The sequence below is a fragment of the Ranitomeya imitator genome, chromosome 1 (assembly GCF_032444005.1).
Source record: "Ranitomeya imitator isolate aRanImi1 chromosome 1, aRanImi1.pri, whole genome shotgun sequence".
In the NCBI taxonomy this organism is placed as follows: domain Eukaryota; kingdom Metazoa; phylum Chordata; class Amphibia; order Anura; family Dendrobatidae; genus Ranitomeya; species Ranitomeya imitator.
The window spans coordinates 402,909,035-402,928,352 of NC_091282.1; the positions used below are offsets into that span (position 1 = coordinate 402,909,035).

General features: G+C 43.5%; 1 protein-coding gene across 1 annotated transcript in view; it reads left to right on the forward strand.

The window, feature by feature from the left end:
* The window catches only part of IPO4 (importin 4), a 320,435-nt gene that overhangs the window by 76,504 nt on the left and 224,613 nt on the right, over nt 1-19,318 (forward strand). The window contains exon 8 of the mRNA XM_069762452.1: nt 2,926-3,027. Within this exon, the coding sequence (XP_069618553.1) occupies nt 2,926-3,027 (102 nt within the window). The remainder of the gene's footprint in view (nt 1-2,925; nt 3,028-19,318) is intronic.

The following is a 19,318-nucleotide window of genomic DNA, read 5'->3' on the forward strand; positions in this document are numbered from 1 at the left end:
CATCTACATAAGTTCCTTAGGGGGTCTACTTTCCAAAATGGTGTCACTTGTGGGGGGTTCCCACTGTTTAGGTACATAAGGGGCTTTGCAAACGCAATGTGACGCCTGCAGACCATTCCATCTAAGTCTGCATTCCAAATGGCGCTCCTTCCCTTCCGAGCCTTCCCATGCGCCCAAACGGTGGTTCCCCCCCACATATGGGGTATCAGTGCACTCAGGACAAATTGGACAACATTTTTGAGGGTCCAATTTTTCCTGTTACCTTTAGGAAAATACAAAACTGGGGGCTAAAATATAATTTTTGTGGGAAAAATTTTTGTTTTATTTTTTCGGCTCTGCATTATAAACTTCTGTGAAGCCCTTGGTGGGTCAAAGTGCTCACCACACATCTAGATGAGTTCCTTAGGGTGTCTACTTTCCAAAATGGTGTCACTTGTGGGGGGGGTTTCAATGTTTAGGCACATCAGTGGCTCTCCAAATGCAACATGGCGTCCCATCTCAATTCCTGTCAATTTTGCATTGAAAAGTCAAACGGCGCTCCTTCCCATCCGAGCTCTCCCATGCGCCCAAACAGTGGTTTACCCCCACATATGGGGTATCAGCGTACTCAGGAGAAATTGTACAACAACTTTTGGGGTCCAATTTCTTCTCTTACCTTTGGGTAAATAAAAAATTGGGTGCGAAAAGATGATTTTTGTGAAAAAATATGATTTTTTATTTTTACGGTTCTGCATTATAAACTTTTGTGAAGCACTTGGTGGGTCAAAGTGCTCACCACACCTCTAGATAAGTTCCTTAGGGGGCCTACTTTCCAAAATGGTATCACTTGTGGGTGGTTTCAATGTTTAGGCACATCAGGGGCTCTCCAAACACAACATGGCGTCCCATCTCAATTCCAGTCAATTTTGCATTGAAAAGTCAAATGGCGCTCCTTCACTTCCGAGCTCTGTCATGCGCCCAGACAGTGGTTTACACCCACATGTGGGATATCGGCATACTCAGGACAAATTGTACAACAACGTTTGGGGTCCATTTTCTCCTGTTACCCTTTTAAATTTTTTGTGAAAAAAAGTTAAATGTTCATTTTTATTTAAACATTCCAAAAATTCCTGTGAAACACCTGAAGGGTTAATAAACTTCTTGAATGTGGTTTTGAGCACCTTCAGGGGTGCAGTTTTTAGAATGGTGTCACACTTGGGTATTTTCTATCATATAGACCCCTCAAAATGACTTCAAATGAGATGTGGTCCCTAAAAAAAAAAATGGTGTTGTAAAAATGAGAAATTGCTGGTCAAATTTGACCCTTATAACTCCCTAACAAAAAAAAATTTTGGTTCCTAAATTGTGCTGATGTAGTCATGTGGGACATGTTACTTATTAAGTATTTTGTGTGACATATCTCTGATTTAATTGCATAAAAATGTAAAGTTGGAAAATTGCAAAATTTTGAAAATTTTCGCCAAATTTCCATTTTTTGCACAAATTAACGCAAGTAATATCAAAGAAATGTTACCACTATCATGAAGTACAATATGTCATGAGAAAACAATGTCAGAATCACCAGGATCCGTTGAAGCGTTCCAGAGTTATAACCTCATAAAGGGACAGTGGTCAGAATTGTAAAAATTGGCCTGGTCATTAACGTGCAAACCACCCTTGGGGGTAAAGGGGTTAAGGAGACCAATTGAAGAATCTAGAGGGACAATTCTGTAAGAAAATAAAAGGCCCTATCAGAAATTATGCTTGAATGCTATTCTATTAGTGTATGAATGTCAAGGATTTCCTAAATATATTGCAGGAAGAGCCAGCATGGGAACTATAATGCCAACAGCTGTCTGAAACAGTCTGATTGATTTCAGCAAAAATCTCTGGGTTATAGTAGCATTTAACAAGCAGTTTTATCCAGTTTTCTTTGTAAATAGTAATTTTTCACAGGGAGTTACACCTTGAAGACTCTTAAAAGTCTTCAAGGTGTAACTCCCTGTGAAAGTCTTTACAAAGTTAATTTTAATCAATAAATCTTGGAATGATAAGCTTCACAATTGGATGTATTTATATAAAATGTTCCTGTGCTGAGATAATCTTATAAATGTGCCCCTGCTGTGTACTGTCTGACTGTCCAGGAACATGGTTTGTACTTTCCACATCTCCTGGGCAGGGAGGAAACAAATGAGTATACAGACATTACAGAACAGGATCGCAAAAAATTATTTGATGTAACACTTTTTTTTTTTTTTTTTTTTTTAAACAGTCAGAGAAATGCTTTACCTCACAGAAAGAATCAGCTGTGATCCCATACTGTCCTGTCTGTATACTCTCTTTTTTGGTTCTTTTCCTGTCCTGCAGCTATGGTATAATCAGGCCATATTCCTGCACGGTCAGACACAGCTATTACACAGTACATAGCAGCAGGGCTGTGGCTTCATAGTCTGTCTCCTTTTTGGTGGAGTCTGTATAAAATGGACCAATTTCTAAAATATATAATAAATTGGGTACAGTAGTACAGTGCAGGATGTGGTGTAAATGTTTTCATAATAATTTGGGAAAGTTATGAAATGTCCTATAAATGTCTGTTCTGTTCCTGATGTAAGGATCTTGGTTTTTATTTGAGATGAATCTGTGCTGAACTTTTTGTACATGATCAGTAGTGACCAGTGCTGTGGAGTCGGAGGTTTGCCTTGTTGACTCCACAGTCCTGCATAGCTTGGGCACATTTGAGATTATCTCAGCACAGGAATATTTTTTTTAATTGAATCTTTTTGTGGAACTTATTATTCCAAGATCTATTAATTAAAATCAACTTTCAAACTAATTTTTGTTTCTTAGGAAATGCCCTTCAACAGTTCGAATCTCTGCATGGAGGTCTCTCACTTGTGAGACCACTCATATGAACTTTTCTTTTCTACCGTTATCACTTTTTATTAGGTCCAGGCCTGTGAAGCAATGGAAGTATTTGATGAACTCATGGAAAGTGAAGTGTCAGTCATTGTCCACTATCTGTCAGAAGTGATCCACTTCTGCATTGAGGTAGGAATAAACAATAGCATTCTCCGAATCATGTCAGTTTTCATTAAAATAACCATATAGGCCTATCCATTAATGTGTTTACACCATGATTCTGGTGTAAAATGCCTTAAGAGACGTGTAACATTTTTGCACAATTTGGGAGTTGTTGAAAAATTTTGTTACTTTTGGTGTTTCATGCCACCAGAAATATTTGGACAGTGACACAAGTTTTGGCTTTTTAGCGGTTTACCAAAACGTATTCAATATACACTTATAGGCTTAAAATGTAGACTCTCCGCTTTATTTGAGGGTAGTAACATGCTAATTGGAGTAAGGGTTTAGGAATTGCGTCTTTTTAATAAATACAGTAGAAACTAGAAGTTTGCACACACTATATAAAAAGACACGTGCATGTTTTTCCCAATATCTGTCATGAAATCAGAATAAACCTTTCCCGTTTTTAGGTCAATTAGGATTATTATTATTAATATATGCCAAATGTCATAATAATGAATTAATGTTTTAAGGCATTTTTATTACTTACTGCAAAATCAAAAGTTTACATACACTAAGATACCTATGCCTTAAACAATTCTGGGCTGCCATCGTACCACTCAGGAAGCAGACGGGTTCTTTGTCCCAGAGATAAACGTGCTTTGGTCTTAAATGTGCATATCAGCCCAATAACAAGCACAAGACCTTGTGAAGATGATGGCAGAAACTGGTAAGATTGTGTTAATATCCACAGTGAAATGAGTACTGTATCAACATGGGCTTAATGGCCACACTGCCAGGAAGAAGCTATTACTCCAAAAGAAACATAAACAAGCCAATGTTTGCAAATGCACACAGGAATAAAGATCTTAATTTTTTGAGACATGTTCTGTGGTTTGATTAAACTAAAATTTAACGTTTTGGGCAAAATGACCATCATTACGTTTGGAGGAAAAAGGGAGAAGCTTGGAAGCCTAAGAACACCATTCCAACTGTGAAACAAGGGGGTGGCAGCATCATGTTGTGTTGTTGTTTTGCTGCATGAGGGACTAATGCACTTCACAAAATGACATCATGAGAAAAGAAGATTGTTACAATACTGAAGCAACATCTCAAGACCTCAGCCAGGAAGTTAAAGTTTGGGCGGATATGGGTCTTCCAAGTGGGCAATGACCCGAACCATACTGCCAAAATGGTAAAAAGTGGCTAAAGGATAACCAAGTCAATATTTTGGAGTGGCCGTCATAAAGCCCTGCTCTCAATTCTAAGGAAAATTTAAGGGCAAAGCTGAAAAAGCAGGTGCGAGGAAGGCAACCTACAAACTTGGATCAAGACAAAACACACGGCACTCAAGGATCCTGTGTGGTGCCCAAGTCAGGTTTCCAGTCCGTCAATCCAATAGTAATAAATCACTTGGCACTCAAATGGTTTCTTTCAGATGAAAAAGTGAACATCCCATTTATTTGTGCATCCAGTTCAAAGATTATTTAAACGTTTTTGGTTGAATCACAAGACCTTCATCAGAAATATCTTTAACAAAACTGGAAGCATAGGACAATGGGGTATATGAGCCTAGGCAACCCGGGATGGAAAGCGCACCTGGAACGTCTCACGGATCCTGAAGGAAGAAGGAGGGCGTGTATCCGCCGTTGCATATGGCGCTCATAGACGTCCGGTCCGTCGCGCTGTGTGGAGTAGTCCCGGGGGCCGCTCTAGCGAGATCTCCTCTTCCCATTCTCGGCGGCTATCTTGGATTTTTTCCTCTGCACGCCGCAGCTCCAGCTCTCCAGCCGCAGCTTCCCACACAGTGCAGCATTTTCATCGCCGACTGTCAAAGCTCCACCGCCGCCTCTCCTCTCTCTCTGCGGGACACAGGACCACGGGTAAGGAGACCACGTCAGGTTCTCCCCTGCAGCGCCGCCCTCGCTTCCTTAGATTCAGACCCTGGTCTATCTTACATTAGGGTGCACCATGTCCCAGTCAAAGTCTAAAAAGTCCTCTATGGTGCATACTAACTTCTTTTCTGCGTGTACCACCTGCCAGGCTCCACTTCCTCGGCCTCAGAGTTCCCCCCTCTGCTAACCCTGCGATGCCCCAAGTGCCCAGGAGCCCTCCACCGACCCCGGGGTAGCTAGTCCCCCTGCGTGGGTCGCTTCTCAGTCCGTGGATTTTTTAGCCAATGCCATCAAATCCATTCAGAACCCCCCTGGGGAGCGGGGCAATCCTTTTTCTTGGGTTGAGATCCCTCCGTAACAGGGGAATCGTCGGTCAGCAGGGGCCGCTCTCTCCGAAAAGAGGCACGGTCATCCAGAAAACGGATCCGCACTACCTCTCCTGAACGCTCATCACACCAGTCAGCCTCGGGCAGCTCCACCTCTCGCTCACCCTCTTTAGGGGCTCGTAGCGTTCACGACTCTGAATGTGAGTCTGATGTATCCTTAGACCCGGATGCTCCGGAGTTTAGATCTACAGTGGACTCCCTAATTGAGGCAGTCAATCACGCCCTCAAGGTGGACGATGACCCTAATTCGGCTCCGGACCACTCAGTCTCCTTTACTAGAGCCAAACGTTCTCATAAGACGTTCGCGTCTCAGGCTAGGTTCCCATTGAGTTAATGGGAACGCGCTAATGGACAGCGTTGCACGGCGAAATTAACGCCGTGCAACGCGTCCGTTAGCGCGCCCATTCACGCTAGCGACGCGCCGGTGTTTTGTGGCGCGCCGCGGACGCTGCTTGCAGTGTCCGAGGCGCGCCCGCGGTCCGTTCCCCGCTCTCGCAGATCGGGGATCTGCGAGAGCGGGGACGTTACCGCGACCCCGAAACGCGGCCCCGGAAAAAACATTGCGTTAGTGCAATCCGTTTAGCGCTAGCAGATTGCGCTAACGCAATGTGACCCTAGCCTCACCCAGATTTCCTGGATATAGTCAGGCGACACAGGGAGCGTCCGGATAAACGTTTCACTGGCAAAAAGGCTCTGGAATCGAAGTATCCCTTTTCCGCAGATCTTGTTAAAGACTGGACGGAGTCCCCTTTGGTAGATCCTCCGGTTTCGCGCCTTGCTTCCAAAACTCTCTTATCCGTTCCAGATGGCGCTTCAATTAAGAACCCCACAGGACGCCAGCTAGATTCCCTAGCTCGCTCAGTGTACGAAGCCTCAGGTTCTTCCCTATCTCCCTCCTTCGCCGCGGCTTGGGTGGCCAAGGCGATGTTTTCCTGGGCAGATGCCCTAGCAAAATCCGTTCTGGAGCAGGATCTCCCGTGGGTTGCGGACATTGCCAAACAGCTTGCCATGGCTGGTGATTACGTGATGTACGTATCCCTCGATGCAGCGAACTGTGCAGCAACGGCGGCTTCAAACACCATCACCATCAGAAGAGCCATTTGGCTCAGAGAGTGGCGCGCAGATTCCTCCTCTAAAAAGTCTCTGATTTCCCTTCCTTTTCAGAGCGGGCGTCTTTTTGGAGAAAAGCTAGACCAGCTTATTTCTGACGCTACAGGGGGAAAGAGCAAGTTCCTTCCCCAACAGAGGCCCAAGGCTGCCTTCCAGCGCCAACCATATTTTCGTTTTCGGCCCTTTCGTAGCAGTCCAGCCTTGTCCAATCCTGCCACCTCTTCCAGATCAGACCGATCCGCTCGCTCAGAGATGTTCGTCTCTCTTTAAGGCCGAATCAGTCCTGGCGAGGAAAGCTTAGGCAACCCAGAACCAGAGGGTCCAGGCCTGCTAGATTCCCTTCGCAATGACTCGGGAACTGTTCCAGTCGATACCACCAAAGTAGGCGGACGTCTACTTCTTTTTCAGCAAGTCTGGCTTTCCGTCATTCACGACGAATGGGTCAGGGATCTGGTGTCGTCTTGCTACAAAATAGAGTTCTATGCCTCCCCTCCAGCTCGGTTTTTTCCTTCTCGTCTCCCCAATTCGGGGGCTCAGTCTCGCGCCCTTCTTTGCGCCATTCGTTCCCTCCGCCAGAGCGGGGTCATTGTTCCGGTCCCAGGACACGAGAGGTTCAGAGGTTTTTACTCAAACCTCTTCGTCGTGCCCAAAAAGGATGGGAAAGTGCGCCCCATTTTGGACCTGAAGCTCCTGAACAAGTGCGTAAAAGTTCGGCACTTCAGGATGGAATCGCTCCGATCGGTCATCTCCTCGTTGGAGAGAGGGGAATATCTGGCATCGATAGACATCAAGGATGCCTATCTTCACATTCCAATATTCCCGCCACATCAAAGGTTCCTCCGCTTTGCCATCCTAGAGGACCATTTCCAATTCACGGCCTTACCCTTCGGTCTTGCCACGGCGCCCAGGGTATTCACGAAAGTCATGGCGGCCGTCATGGCCATTCTTCATTCTCGAGGAGTGGTCGTGTTACCTTACTTAGACGACCTCCTCATAAAGGGTCCGTCTTTTCAGGCCTGCGAGGCAAGCGTCCGCATTACCTTGGATTCTCTTTCGCTCTTGGGCTGGTTGATCAACTTGGACAAGTCCTCCCCCGTTCCTGCCCGTCGGATCTCATTTCTGGGAATGATCCTGGACACCTCAAGGGGTCTGGTCTTGCTTCCTCGGTCCAAGGCCCAAGAGCTTCAGCAAGGAGCCCGGACGCTCTGCCATCCTCGCCCACGACCCATTCGGTTCGCCATGAAGATCCTGGGCCAAATGGTAGCAGCAATAGAAGCGGTCCCCTTTGCTCAACTCCATCTCCGCCCCCTACAACAGGCTCTGCTGGACATCTGGGACAGGAGTCCCTTCTCCCTCGATCGTCTTTGCCCTTTGTCCCCGCGGATCAGACAATCCCTTGTTTGGTGGACTCTGGGTCCATCTCTCCTCCAGGGGAAGTCTTTTCTCCCGATCCGCTGGTTAGTGGTAACTACCGACGCCAGTCTCCTCGGCTGGGGTGCGGTGTTTCTTCACCACTCTGCTCAGGGTCGTTGGACAGTGCGGGAGTCGAGGCTCCCTATAAACATCCTGGAGACTTGTGCGATCAGACTCGCCCTGAGACGCTTTCACTCCCTGCTCGCGGGTCACCCAGTCCGAGTCCAATCGGACAATGTCACAGCGGTGGCATATTTAAACCACCCGCAGCAGGGCGGCAATGCAGGAAGTCTCCCACATTCTTTGCTGGGCCGAAGCCAACCATTCCACCATTTCCGCGGTGCACATTCTGGGCGTCGAAAACTGGGCGGCGGACTTTCTGAGCCGTCAGGGCCTTGCCTCGGGGGAGTGGCAACTCCAGAGGTTTTTCGGCAGATCTGCCTTTGCCGGGGGACCCCGGACGTGGATCTGATGGCGTCCAGATTGAACACCAAGGTTCACAATTTCATTGCACGTTCTCGGGATCCCCAGGCTATCGGAGTGGGCGCGCTGATATCCCCGTGGAATCAGTTCCAACGCCCATACGTGTTTTCTCCGCTTCCCTTACTGCCGAAGATGATCTGGAAAATCAAGACAGAGGGGGTTCCAGTCATTCTGGTCGCTCCGGATTGGCCTCGTCGCGCTTGGTACGCGGAGCTCATTCAGCTCGTAGCCGACGTCCCCTGGCGGTTACCAGACCGCCCAGATCTGCTTCGCCAAGGGCCGATCTGCCACCAGAGCTCAGGGGCCCTACGTTTAACGGCGTGGCTGTTGAAACCTGGATTCTAACTCGAGCTGGTTTCTCTCAGCAGGTCATTCCCACCATGATAAACGCGCGCAAGGCGTCTTCCGCTGCTATCTACCACCGCACCTGGAACACCTTCTCGTGGTGCAGACTCCGTGGTCGCCCTCCGCTCGTTTTCTCTATCCCTTGCATTTTGGATTTCCTTCAGTCCGGTTTGGATTCCGGCTTGGCGCTGAGTTCCCTCAAAGGTCAGATTTCAGCTTTATCCGTGTTATTCCAACGTAGGATCGCTGCCAACCTTCAAGTCAAGACTTTCATTCAGGGCGTCTCCCATGTGGTACCCCCCTACAGAATGCCATTGGAGACCTGGGATCTCAACTTGGTCCTTGGGGCTCTTCAGGAACCTCCGTTTGAGCCTCTTCAGGACGTTCCACTTTCTGTCCTCTCCTGGAAGGTTGCCTTCCTTGTAGCTGTGGCGTCCATCAGACGGGTATCAGAATTGGCCGCTTTATCCTGCCGGGCCCCTTTTCTTGCCTTCCACCAGGACAAGGTGGTCCTTCGCCCATCTCCGGCCTTTCTTCCTAAGGTGGTCTCAACTTTTCACCTTAACGAGGACATCATTCTCCCTTCTTTTTGCCCGCAGCCAAAACACAGGGTTGAAAGAGCCCTTCACACCCTGGACGTGGTACGGGCCCTTAGGAGGTACATTTCCAGAACGGCTCCTTTCAGGAAATCGATTCCCTCTTTGTTCTCCCGGAGGGTCACAGAAAGGGTTTGGCTGCGTCTAAAGCCACGATAGCCAGATGGATTCGATCTGCTATTCAAGAATCCTATTGAGTCAGGGGCGGACCTATCCCGGCGGGGATTAGAGCACACTCCACTTGGTCAATGGGTGCTTCCTGGGCCATCCGGCACCAGGCTACAGCGGAGCAGGTTTGCAAGGCGGAACGTGGTCCAGCCTGCATACTTTCACAAAGCACTACAATGTCTACATTCACTCCTTGGCGGACGCGGCCCTTGGCAGACGTATTCTGCAAGCGGCCGTTGCGCATTTGTAGTCAGATGGTACACGGAGTTATTTGGTTGTATTGTTTCCCTCTCAGGGACTGCTTTTGGACGTCCCATGATCCTGTGTCCCCCAATGTGGCGAAGGAGAAATAGGGATTTTTGTGTGTACTCACCGTAAAATCCTTTTCTCCGAGCCACTCATTGGGGGACACAGCACCCACCCTGTTTGCCTGTTCGGCTTGTTACCTTTTTCAGTTTTTGACAGTTTTTTTTGGGACATGTTATACTCTAATGTTACTTACTATTTTTGGTATTATTCTCCTACTGCTTTTGCACTGAACTGGGTCTCTGGAAGCCAGCATGAGGGTGTATACTGCAGGGGAGGAGCTAACCTTTTTTTGTCTCAGCTTAGTGTCAGCCTCCTAGTGACAGCAGCATAACACCCATGGTCCTGTGTCCCCCAATGAGTGGCTTGGAGAAAAGGATTTTACGATGAGTACACATAAAAATCCCTATATTGCATAGGTCCTGGATGTCATTTGAATATTATTCTGTCTATAGCACGCACTCAAGAGGAGTGAGTGTCTTCTGGTTCATAGGGCCATCTTGTTCACGTGCATCAGTCATGGTAGTCTCAGAGGGTCGCTTTGTCTCTATATTTTGTGCTATACATAACACCCCAATCCTTACAATAGCCATTTATATACCTCCAACTTATTCCAGGGAGGTGCTAAAAAATACTCTCTCCTCCACACTTCCATACTTGCCTTTGGTCATGATGGGGTATTTCAATATGTATTTACACCCGTACTGGGATAAATTTCATACAGGAATTCATATCTGAGTCAACCTCACGGACCTCTCCATCCAGAGTTCTATCAGAGCTGGAGTTGATAGATATTTGGCGCACTAGGCACCCCAATATCATACAATACTTTTGTTATTCAACGCCTTGACATTCGTTATCCAGAATTGACTTGGCGGTTGGAAATGTGCATGTGATGTCTCTGGTAAAGGAGGTTGAATATTTACCAAGAACCGTGTCCGTGTCTGATTATTCTCCCATAAGCACGGAGTGCTTGGTCACAAAGAACATATGGTGTTTAAACCCATTTTGGATTCAGACTAATGGGGGTTCTCTACATGACCGTTTGCATAAATACTTTAACATTAATATGGACTCCACTTCGAGGTTAATAGTATGGGATGCTGTGAAAGCATTTGTTAGAGGGCTCTTTACTGGTGAAATTAATAAACTGAAACTAAAACAAGATAATATACCCAAAAGTTGCAAGAGCAGTTTGGCCTAGCATAATCAGAATTTATATCAAACCCCTGGACTAGTACTGCGGAAAATATGAAAGATTCTGAAAAACTTAAATGAAATGAAAAAAATCACCTATTGGGACTAGCTGCACAAAGTTTTTTTTTTTTTTGCAAAACAGACATATTTTACAAAGGGTGAAAGTGTGGGTCACTTGTCTAGCAACCATTGTTTAAAGCTCAAAATGGGTTATCATACATTTCTAGACTATTCTGACACTGGGGTCGTGATTACAGTGGATAGAGATATTCTCCAGACTCTGCATAATTATTTTTCTAGTATTTATTCTTCTAGAAGCTTCACCAATTCAGAAGAAATAGAGAACTTTTTAGCAACTATTTCATTACCACAATTATCAAATCTAGAGCGGGATATACTAGACAAACCAATTGAACTTGAGGAATTGAAGGAGGCCATTCAAGCGTCCAAAATGAGAAGACCCCTCAGATGGGGTTACCAGGGGAATTCTTCAAAACATATCAAGAAATATTGCTTCCAAATTTACTGGCAGTTTTTCAAGAAAGTATTCAAATTGGTAACCTCCCTGAATCTATGAAAGAGGCGGTGATGGTTTTGATATTGAAACCTGGAAAGGAATCCACTGCTGCCTGATTGTTATAGACCCATCTCCCTCCTCCAAACTGATGTCAAACTGCTTGGAAATAGATTATCCAAGGTGATTACAAGAGTAATGCACGATGATCAAACTGGATTTATACCAAACAAGTCCACCTCAAATAATATAAGGTGGCTATATATGGGAATTCAGCTTAGTTCAAAATCCACGGGAACAAGGGCGATCCTTTCCTTGGACGCCACCAAGGCATTTGACAGCGTTGAATGGAACTTTTTGTGGGCTCTGCTGAAGGGCATGAGATTCGGTAATAAATTTATTTCAATGATCCATTTATTATAGTTCTCCTTGTGCAAAACTCCGGGTTAACGGTCATATATCGGGATTGTTTGATCTGGGAAGTGGAACACGGCAGGGTTGTTCCCTGTCACCCTTTCATTTTTCAATAGCCATAGAGCCACTTGCCTGTTTGATACAAAATAATCCTGCAATCTCTGGCTTTTGGTGTGGGTCAGATGAAAATCTATCTATACGCGTGATGATATGCTTCTTTTTTGGGGGGACCTAGGCCCTTCTATAGGGCTAGTAATAGACATAATTAAAGCATATGGGAAATGGTTGGGCCTTCTAATTAACTGGAGAGAATTGGTACCTATGCCTGTTGATCCTAAACTCTTTAAAATATTTGGGGGTAATAGTCTTTACTAACCCACAGGACTTTCATTCACATAATGTAGCTGTTAAAATTTAGGTCTAAGGTGGATACATGGTGTCACCTCCCAATATCTCCAGTGGGAAGATGATTATGCCACAACTTCTTTATTTTCTTCATAATACTCCGATTTGGATTCCTATGTCTTTCTTTCATAAAAAAGGGAAAGGATAATTGGGGCCTAGCAGTTTCAAACGCTTGGTTTTACATCATAGCCTCCTAGCTACAACAGTTTCAGGGATGGGGTACAACTGACCACTGCAGAGGGCACTAAATGGGAGATGCCACTATTAGCTCTTGAGCCTGGTTTTCTCAGAGAAAATGAGTCAACGGTTCACACTCTGAATTTGATCAATTAAATCTGGGATAGGGGCAAGGATATTCTACTTATCAAGGGATTCACAAACTATTCCCCTCTGTGGTACAGTGCTAAACTAGAGGGTTTCGGTGAATGGCAAATACGTGGCGGATTAATACAAAGTTTAGATCAGATTTGTTCTGGGTTTGGCATTCCACATAGAGCCTTCTATCAGTATTTGCACCTTCGTCATGCCTTCCTGACACAAATTAAGACTACTAAGGTAGATATCACTAATCACTATATCATAGATTTAATCGCTACAGCATCTAATACGAAGGGCTTCATTTCCTCCATTTACAGGATATTATTACCCTTATATCTAGATAAGCATCCCATGTTGGTCAGATCAAAGTGGGAAGAGGATGTTGGCCCTATATCTGAAGAACAATGGAATGAAATACTAGAAAAAACACCTATACTATCTCTATCTGAGTCCCAGAGAATGTCCCAAAATTTTCCTTATTCACAGGGTGTATGAGACACCTAATATATTGTTTAAAATTGCGTCTCAGACTGAAAACTCCTGTCCGAGATGCGGTATGAATGGGGCCCATCTGATTCATGTGCTATGGGAATGTGTTGATATAGGCCACTACTTGGGTGGGGGTGACCTCCCTGATTAAACGAGTATTCGGCATACACATACAACTTGATCCTAGGGTGTGCATACTGGGCCTTCTGGGGGTGGGGGTAGACTACAGCCATTCTGAGAATACTGTTTCTGGCCAGGAAATTGTTAACATTGCACTGGTTAGACCATAATCCCCCAACATTGGAGGAATTGAAAGCTCTCCATATGCCTGGAGAGAGGTACTTAAATTAAAAGAAACTCAATAATTTTTTTTAAAAAATATATGGGAACAGTGGCTGGTGACCCCTAGGGTAGCATCTGTGGTCCTACTCAGAATAACTGTACTAGGCTGTTTGGCTATTTCAGCTTTTTAACCCCTTTCTGACCTCGGACGGGATAGTACGTCCGAGGTCAGAAGCCCCGCTTTGATGCGGGCTCCGGCGGTGAGCCCGCATCAAAGTCGGGACATGTCAGCTGTAGGGAGGTGGCTTACCAAGCGCCTACAGCCCTGCATGTCAGATCGCTGTTCTGACACAGTGCTCTGCAAAGTGTCAGATCAGCGATCTGACCTTATAACATGATGCTCCCCCTGTGGCAATGTTATAAAGTAAAAAAAATTTAGTAAAAATAGATTTAGTTGTGTAAAAAAATAAATTCCTAAATAAAGAAAAAAAAATATTGTTCCCATAAATAATTTCTTTATCTAAATAAAAAAAACAAACAATAAAAGTACACATAATTAGTATCGCCGCGTCCGTAATGACACGACCTATAAAACTGTCCCACTAGTTAACTCCTTCAGTGAACACCGTTAAAAAAAAAAAAAAGGCAAAAAAAAAATGCTGTATTATCATATCGCCGAACAAAAAGTGGAATAGCACGCGATCAAAAAGACGGACATAAATAACCATGGTACCGCTGAAAACGTCATCTTGTCCCGCAAAAAATGAGCCACCATACAGCGTAATCAGCAAAAAAATAAAAAAGTTATAGTCCTCAGAATAAAGCGATGTAAAAATAATTTTTTATATAAAAGTTTTTATCATATAAAAGCGCCAAAACATAAAAAAAGATATAAATGAGGTATCGCTGTAATCGTACTGACCCGAAGAATACTGCTGTATCCATTTTACCAAATGCAGAACGGTATAAATGCCCCCCCCCCTTCCCTCCCCCCAAAGAAATTCATGAATAGCTGTTTTTTGGTCATACTGCCTCACAAAAATCGGAATAAAAAGCGATCAAAAAATGTCAAGTGCCCGAAAATGTTACCAGTAAAAACGTCAACTCTCGTCCCGCAAAAAACAAGACCTCACATGACTCTGTGGACCAAGGTATGGAAAAATTATAGCTCTCAAAATGTGGTAACGCAAAAAAATATTTTATGCAATAAAAAGCGTCTTTTAAGTGTGTGACGGCTGCCAGTCATAAAAATCTGCTAAAAAACCCGCTATAAAAGTAAATCAAACCCCCCTTCATCTCCTCCTTAGTTAGGGAAAAATATAAAAAAAATGTATTTATTTCCATTTTCCCATTAGGGTTAGGGCTAGGGTTATGGTTGGGGTTGGGGTTAGGGTTAGGATTACATTTACGGTTGGGATTAGGGTTAGGGGTGTGTCAGGGTTAGGGTTTCAGTTAGAATGGGGGTTTCCGCTGTTTAGGCTACTTTCACACATCAAGCTTTTTGTTTCAGGCTAAATCCGGCTAATGTTTAAAAAAACGGATCCGACGTAAATAGCGAAAAACTGATTCGCCGGATCCTTTTTCTTAGCAGAGAGAGAGAGGAAAAAAAAAAAGGTTGCAGTAGACGTTTTCTCTGTCCGCCGGAAATGGCTATTTGAACGGATCCGGCAAAAAAACGGATGAAACGTCTGGCCATCAGGCACAATCTGGTGCTAATACAACTCTATGTGAAAAAAACGGATCCGGCGTAAAAAAAAAAAGGATCCGTGTCTGAAACAAAAAGCCTGATGTGTGAAAGTAGCCTTAGGCACATCAGGGCTCTCCATACGCGACATGGCGTCCGATCTCAATTCCAGCCAATTCTGCGTTGAAAAACTAAAACCGTACTCCTTCCCTTCTGAGCTCTCTCGTGCGCCCTAACAGGGGTTTACCCCAACATATGGGGTATCAGCGTACTCAGGACAAATAGGACAAGAACTTCTGGGGTCCAATTGGGGGCGCTAAAAAAACATTTTTTGTGGAAAAAACAATTTTTTTTTCACGGCTCTGCGTTATTAACTGTAGTGAAACACTTGGGGGTTCAAAGTTCTCACAACACATCTAGATAAGTTCCTTGGGGGGGTCTGGTTTCCAATATGGGGTCACTTGTGGGGGGTTTCTACTGTTTAGGTACATTAGGGGCTCTGCAAATGCAGCGTGACGCCTGCAGACCATTCCATCTAAGTCTGCATTCCAAATGGCGCTCCTTCCTTTCTGAGCTCCGCCATGCGCCCAAACGGTGGTTCCCCCCCCACATATGAGGTATAGGCGTACTCAGGACAAATTGTACAACAACTTTTGGGGACCAATTTCTCCTGTTACCCTTGGGAAAATACAAAACTGGGGGCTAAAAAATAATTTTTTGTGGGGAAATAAAATTTTCACGGCTCTGCATCATAAACTGTAGTGGAACACTTGGGGGTTCAAAGCTCTCACAACACATCTAGATAAGATCCTTTGGGGGTCTACTTTCCAATATGGTGTCACTTGTGGGGGGTTTCAATGTTTACGCACATCAGGGGCACTCCAAACGCAACATGGTGTCCCATCTCAATTCCTGTCAATTTTGCATTGAAAAGTCAAACGGCGCTCCTTCCCTCCCGAGCTCTCCCATGCGCCCAAACAGTGGTTTACCCCCACATATGGGATATCAGCGTACTTAGGACAAATTGGTCAACAACTTTTGGGGTACAATTTCTTCTGGTACCTTTGGGAAAATAAAAAATTCCTGTGAAGCACCAGAAGGGTTAATAATCTTCTTGAATGTGGTTTTGAGCACCTTGAGGGGTACAGTGTTTAGAATGATGTCACACTTGGTTATTTTCTATCATGTAGATCCCTCAAAATGACTTCAAACGTGATGTGGTCTCTAAAAAAAAAAAAAATGGTGTTGTAAAAATGAGAAATTGCTGGTCAACTTTTAACCCTTATTGCTCCATAACAAAAAAATAATTTTGGTTCCAAAATTGTGCTGATGTAAAGTAGACATGTGGGAAATGTTACTTAAGTATTTTGTGTGACGTATCTCTGTGATTTAAGGGCATAAAAATTCAAAGTTGGAAAATTGCGAAATTTTCAAAATGTTCACCAAATTTCCATTTTTTTCACAAATGAATGCAGGTAATATCAAAGAAATTTTACCACTATCATGAAGTACAATATGTCATGAGAAAACAATGTCAGAATCACCAGGATCCGTTGAAACGTTCCAGAGTTATAACCTCATAAAGGGACAGTGGTCAGAATTGTAAAAATTGGCCCGGTCATTAACGTGCAAACCACCCTTGGGGCTTAAGGGGTTAAAGAGAACCTGCCAGTAGTTTACTGTGCACAATCGTGCTGAGAGATTCTCTTCAAATACTGTATCTTGAGGATGTATAGATATCAATTATTTTTCTGTTCGTAAGCATGTTTGCTTGTGAACACACAACCAATACTAGCTTTGGTGTAATCCCTGTATTTAAGAACGTGTCGCCTGTCTTGGGGAAAATCTTCATTTTGGCAAAATTGATAACTTTGTTTGGCGTAGACTAACTTGGCAGGTATATATAGACTTTAAGGGTTAAACTTGTTTATTAAGATTATTTTGTTGGTACTATAATCTATGTAATTGTTTATAAAATCAAATAATCAATAAAAATAATCTGATTTTAAAAAAATAATTATGGTAATTCTAATTGACCTAAAACAGGAAAGGTTTCTTGTCGGATTTTAAGAAAAACATGCATATGTGTCTTTTTATATAGTGTATGTAAACTTCTGGTTTCAACTGTAGCTGCATCTGTTTAACCCCTTAGTGACCGAGCCAAATTTTTTAAATCTGACCAGTGTCACTTTATGTGGTAATAACTCTGCAACGCTTCAACAAATCCCAGTGATTTTGAGATTGTTTTTTCATGACACATTATACTTTATGATAATGGTAAATTTAGTTCAACATTTTTTGTATTTATTTATAAAAAATATCAAAAATTTGAGAAAAATGTTAAAAAATTAGCAATTTTCTAAATTTGAATGATTATCCCTTTAATCCAGATAGTCATACAACAGCAAACCATTAATAAATAACATTTCCCACATGTCTGCTTTACATCAGCACCATTTGTAAAATGTTATTTTATTTTGTTAGCATTTTAGGAGTCTTAAAAGTGTAGCAGCAATTTTTCATTTTTTCAAAGAAATTTACTAAATTTATTTTTTTAGGGACTTATCCATGTTTGAAGTGACTTTAGGGGTCCCATATACTAGGAAACCCCCAAACGTGATACCATTTTAAAAACAGCACCCCTAAACATATTGAAAACTGCTGTCAGGTAGTTTATTAACCCTTCAGGTGCTTTACAGGAATTAATGCAAAGTGGCATGACAGAAATTAAAATGTGTATTTTTACCACCTAAATGCCTCTAACCTCTGAACAGATTACAACAGCCGACAGACTCTAAGGCCGCTATTTGGTCATGAATTGCCATGGCAAACATCAGGACAACAAAATCATGATCTGAGGGCACCAATTGGGATAAAGAAGAAGCCCCCACACTCTGTTAACCATTTATTATGATGTAGTCACTATTGACAGCAGCATCTAAGGGGTTAAACAGATTTAGAAGGTGCAATTACTGATCGTGGCTGGTACAGCAAGTTGTCAGCTATAGTGTACAACCGACAGATGCTGGATTGTCATCTGTATGGGGAGGCTATTCTCTTATATCTCAGGTCAGTTAAAAGACGTATTGGCGGTCATTAAGGGGTTAATGGGACCAAAAGTACATGGATTATTATTTTAAAAGCTCTTTTTAGTGGGCTGCATAGGCTACTTCCTCATTAATCCATCATCAGTTAAGCAGGCAAAAGGTTTGGAGACGTTTCCAGGTGTGGCATTTGCATTTGGAAACTATTGCTTTGAACTCACAACATGCAATCAAAGGAGCTTTCAGTAGAAGAGACATAGACCATCCTTAGGCTGAAAAAATAAAGGAAGAAATCCATCAGAAAGATAGCAGAAATGTTAAGAGTGGCCAAATCAACAGCTTTGGAACTCGAAAGCACCTGGATGTCCCCGCAAGACAACACTGGTGGATGATCACAGAATGATTTTCTTGGTGAAGAAAAAACCTTTCACAATATCCATCTAAGTGAAGAACATTTTCCAGGAAGTAGGTATTTCAGTATCTAAGTCTACTATAATGAGAAGACTTCCTGAGGGGTTCATAGGGTTCACCACAAGGTGCAAACCATTAATCATACTTAAAAAATAGGCCAACATTGACGTTAACAAAAACATCTAAAGAAGCCAGCCCAGTACTGGAAAAGCATTCTTTGGACAGATGAAACGAAGATCAACTTGTACCAGAATGATGGGAAGAAGAAAAAAAATGGAGAACGCTTTGAACAGCTCATGATCCATAGCCCACCACTTCCTCTGTAAAACATGTTGCAGGCAGTGCGTTGGAATGGGCATGCATGGCTTCCAACAGCACTAAGTCATTAGGGTTTATTGATGATGTGACTGAAGACAGAAGCAGCCGGATGTATTCTGAAGTGTGCAGGGCAATACTTTTTTTCTCAGATTCCACCAAATACAGCAAAGTTGATTGGATGGTGCTTCACAGAACAGATGGACAATGACCCAAAACATACTGCGAAAGCAACCCAGGAGTTTACGGCAAATAAGTGGAATATTCTGCAATGGCTGAATCAATGACCTGATCTCATCCCCATCGAGCATGAACTTTACATGTTAAGTCAAAACTTAAGGCACAAAGACCCACAAACAAGCAACAACTGAAGTCAGCTGCACTAAAGGCCTGCCAAACCTTCACAAAACAGGAAACTCAGCGTGTGGAGATGTCCATGGCTTCCAGACTTCAGGCAGTTATTGCCTGCAAAGTCTTCTTTACAAAGTATTAAAAATAAACAGTTTATTTATGGTAAAGTTTATTTGTCCAATTACTTTTGTG